The following is a 4,678-nucleotide window of genomic DNA, read 5'->3' as shown; positions in this document are numbered from 1 at the left end:
TGTATCTGTGTGTGTATGTATGTATGTATGTATGTATGTATGTATGTGTATGTGTGTTACGTGCACAGGTATATGATGTGGAAGTGTAGTGTACACCTGGAGGCCTGAGGAAGACATCAGGCACCCTGCTCTATCACTCTCTGCCTCATTTCTTTGAAACAAGGTCTTCTGCTGAACCCAGAGCCAGATTGGTGGCAAGAAGCTCCAGGGAGGCCACCACGGTGCTAGGGTTACAAGCTTTGTAGATGGTGCTGGAAATTCAAACTCAGGTCTTCAGGCTTGAGCGCCAGGCACTGTTACCTGCTAAGCGTCTCCCTTCACATCTTTCCAATTGGCATGAACTAATTTGTTTGTATATTTAGTGACATCTTAAGGCAATTGAACTGAGAATGAGTGGACTGTGTTCTAATTAGAGAATGGATACAATCCAGTTTTCATTTAAAAGGATGAATATTTTAAAGTTACATATAATTATAAAAGCATGATTTAAAAAAAAAAACTGTTGGCTGGCCTTGTTTGAATGTGGCAGTTAGCAGCTATAACCTTGATGATTCCTTTATAGGCCTATCCTAAAGATGCCCTTCACAAGAAGGGCAATGTAGATTTGGCTATAGTAATTTATTTAATTTATCTTAAATTTGGTTTCAGTGAGCAACCCTAATTAACCTGATTTTTTGCTGATAATCACTCTCAATGGAATCAAATCACAAATCCGGGGATGGATTGAGCGGCACCCAGAAGGAAGCGGCGCTCCGCGCACTGGTCCAGCGCACAGGATATAGCTTGGTCCAGGTAGGAACTTCTTGTGACGTCTGCTGAGACTCAACACTAAATCCAGAGTCCTAGAAACACTAATATCCCTTGATGCAGAAATCCAGCATCCCTGGTATAACTCCTGGTATAAATGTCTTTCATAGGAAAAAGGAAATAGCATACTTCATCCAGCTCTAAAGGTAACCTAGATTCTTTCTACCTGGATTATCCACTAGACCTTAATTTGCTGCTTGAAAATATAATCCCTAATTACAGTCAGTTTCAAAAGAACATGTTGGAAGACAAAAAGACAGTTAGGATCCCCAGTTCTTAATGAAAGTGACCTTAGCTAATACTTTAGGAATCAGTGGAGAACAAACTTTAGGATTAATCACCTTGGTTTCAAGAAAGGCCCCTGCAGATAAAGACTTCAAGATGTGGTTTCCAAGAAAGTAACCCCTCCCCCCTTTTTTAAAGCCTAGTCCAGGGTATTTAACAGTAACTTCGGTCCATGTTGGACCATTGAAAAGCAAAACTACAAGGGCCACAAAAAAGACCTAGTTATTAGGAATTATTTGCATATGACTATTGCCATTGAGATAATGCCTTTTAGGGAATTTATGCTGCATTAGGGGGCAGGCTAGTATTAGAATCATCAAAACTATCCCATTAGGATATGTGACACCCCCTTTTGTAGTAAGACAATGTGTTTGGATCCAATAACCATTGGTTTTTACCTACATGCTTTTCCAATAAACTCAAATCTCCCTACCATTCAGAATACAAATGTTACATGCGAATAATGACAGACCGTGCCACATCCTGGTTTTATTAGCTCTCCTAGAGATGGATTATTGGAAATGCCCTAGATTTACTTATGCTAATGCTATAAATCATAAATGCATTATTATACATAATACAGTGCCTCAAGTATTTATGTTTTTAATCCCAATAAGAAGTGCTAATCAGGCTTTTTTGAAATTTTTCAGGCATTTTTTTATTCTGTGGTGACTTTCTAAAGTTTCATTAAGTCAAGGGAGACACTGAGATATTTGCTTCACTAAAAGCTGAGTTATTTTAGAATTCGTGAACTGTAAATGTTTTAAAACTCTAAAATTAATGAATAATTTAATATTTATGTATCTTTTCACCACACTAAAATAATCACAGAAAATTGTAAAGAACTCAGTCTACAAAAGAAATACATTTAACGTAATTTCTTTTTCACATGTCAGCAGGCACAGTTGGCTGTAAAGGTGGTCTTTCTTTCTTTAAAGAGATGGTTTTTTCTTTCCTTTAATTTTGTAAACATTATAGTCAAATTTTTCTGTAAATAATGTAGAAAAGAAAGTCACTTTATCAGTTCATTTTAGTTTTGGCTTTCCTCAGTCCTGAAACATTTGTTCAGGGGAAGCGACAGTGAAAAAGATATTTTAACCCTTTTAAAACCTAACTATCAATTTTAGGCATATAAGGGGAGTGTACCTATGATAGAAGTGGGTAAAAATCTGTCTAGAACAGCAATGAGCACCTTGCTGTCACAAACCTAGGTAGAAGAAAGTAAGGAATGACTTTAAAAAACTAAATTTCATTGCCTTCAACAAGCAAAACTCAAGGGGAAACTCCTACAGCATAGAGTGCCAGTTTAACTTTACTCTCTGTGTGGGCAGACGACATGCATGATAGAATTGAGGGTAGAGTAAGCTCCATATTTTAGGAACATTCAAGTGAAAAAAAGCTTTTTTGTGAAAATGCTAAGAATTCTGTGAAATAGAATTATGTAGGTTCAACTTTCAGGCTCTTTCCTGTATACTTCAGGGTGGAAGAGAATTTCTTTTGTGTTTCCCGGCTTATTCTTTGCTCTGTTAACTGCAAGTTTGCATTTGGCCTTGAAGCAACAGGATGAACACAGCAAAAGAGAGCAGGGGAGAGGTTATGCTTGACTAACTGTGGCACAGGGGACTGAGAAACGGAAGCTGCTGCAAGCCTCTGTGTGATCACAGACATCCTGATGTCACTGCTGGGGGACCCTCACCTGGCCACAGGCTTGACCTGGCTTCTTTCCGTTGAGCTCATTTAGACACTAGCCACTTCGTGAGAGGATGGAAGATAAGCTATGGGTCATTTTAGGGGAGTATCGAGACATTCAAAAACTACCTGTTGGACAAACATTGCAGTGCTACTAAAGTAATATTCACTAGCAGAATGACTATTGGATCTGAAGTTCTCTAATAATATGGAAGCACGGCATTCAAAAAACTAGGTGCTTAGACCTAAGTGTTCTAGTTAAAGTGATTGTATGCATACACACACACACACACACACATATGTATGTATATATATACTATGTATATTTTGTATATATATACCATATTATGCTTTAAAAATACATACATAATTAAATGGTTTTGCACTGGCAAATGTGCCCTGCATTGGAACGTGACAGAATCAGAAGGTCTGTAGTTTTGCCTGCTCCTTATTACACGTAAGATCTTAAACAAGTTTCCTAATATCTGGGGACCTTAATTTCCCCTAAGGTCAGTAAGGTCCGTCCCCACACTGTTAGCTTTGATTTGTGATCTGTATCATCTCAGTTTACTAGTGGACAGTCAACTGGACTGTTTAGGTGGAAGAGTTCACAAAGCCTCCAGCTCTATGACTCGGGGACGTCTCCTTACTCTTCCTCATATTCACAGTTCCTTTGCTGGGAAAAAAGGAGCAACTAATATAAAATAGAAGAGAGTATTGGTTTTAAAAAGGTCTCTGAACAAAAATGAAGATGTTAACTTCTGATTTGAAGGATTTGTTTTTCTGTGTCTTTCCAGCGGTATCAAAATTCAAACCACAGAGGTGAAAGATCTGTGCTCTCTTATCACCAGCAGGGCAAACATAGCTGTCAAAAATAGAATTTTACAAGTTACTTAATAACATAAGCAAGCCTTTACTGTGGCAACTGCTGCAACAATGTGTGCTTATGGGAATTAAAAGAATAAGTTGTAACATCTTTTTTATATAACTGGATATCCTTCTGTATTTTACCAAAGTTCTTTAGTAAAAGAGATTCAATGCAACCCCCTTAAAAACAAAAGATTTAAATAAATAGTACTTCTAAAAATTATATAAAGCTAGCAAGTTAAACTTTAAGGTCCATGGCACACCATGTGATACAGAAATATTGGGAAATTGTGGAACACTTTTAAAATGTAAACAGCCTTTGCCTCTGGGCAGAGAAGCTATCTGGGGGTTTTCTTTTCTACTTTTCCACTCCTCCTTATATTTCCTAGATTTCTAAAGCCAGCAAATATTGTTTTGAGTGTCAAGGGGAAAAGTCATATGACATGGAAAAGTGTCTACACCTCAACAGTCGGTTTTAAAACCTGAATGCTTGAAATAACCTGTTAAGAAACTACATATGCATTATTTTAAAACTAGAAATTAAAATAGTCTCTCTAATTATGTACATGTTTTCATGCCTGATCTTTATCTTTGTTTTCCAGTCTTTCTGCAGTGACAGAGTTATTTGAAGGGAACGTATCATAAAGTATAAAATATTACCATAATTGCTCAGTTAGGAAACCTGGGCAATTTTCACAGAGGAAAATTCACTCTCTTGTCTGTGTGGTGGGTACCTACCTAGAGCTATTGGGCAAGTCTTTGTGTTTAATGCTTGTTTCATATTGACAGGGTCCAAATCCTCCTCTTTGAAGTTAGACAACTGCCCTAGAATTACACACCACACACGGAAAGACAATGCTCCATCCTCCAAGTATACCTAGCACCTGTATCTAACCTCAATGCTGGATATAAACAGCATTATGTTTCCAAAGACAATAGTGAATTTAAAAAGGAAAAGAAAAGAAGAGAAGAGAAGAGAAGAGAAGAGAAGAGAAGAGAAGAGAAGAGAAGAGAAGAGAAGAGAAGAGAA

General features: G+C 37.4%; 1 protein-coding gene across 3 annotated transcripts in view; it reads left to right on the top strand.

Moving 5' to 3' along the window:
- A1cf (APOBEC1 complementation factor) overlaps window positions 1–4,678 on the top strand; it is a 73,602-nt gene that overhangs the window by 24,655 nt on the left and 44,269 nt on the right. For 2 of the 3 annotated variants that reach the window (XM_028763966.1, XM_028763965.1), the window contains exon 2: window positions 649–792. The exons of the other annotated variant lie outside the window; for it this stretch is intronic. In XM_028763966.1, coding sequence (XP_028619799.1) covers window positions 694–792 — 99 coding nt within the window. In that variant the 5' untranslated portion in view covers window positions 649–693. The remainder of the gene's footprint in view (window positions 1–648; window positions 793–4,678) is intronic. 3 annotated transcript variants of the gene reach the window in all.

This window comes from Grammomys surdaster, unplaced genomic scaffold (genome assembly GCF_004785775.1).
Source record: "Grammomys surdaster isolate TR1022 unplaced genomic scaffold, NIH_TR_1.0 141, whole genome shotgun sequence".
Taxonomy (NCBI): domain Eukaryota; kingdom Metazoa; phylum Chordata; class Mammalia; order Rodentia; family Muridae; genus Grammomys; species Grammomys surdaster.
The sequence above is the reverse complement of the archived record's forward strand: the minus strand, read 5'-3'. Positions and strand labels throughout refer to the sequence as shown.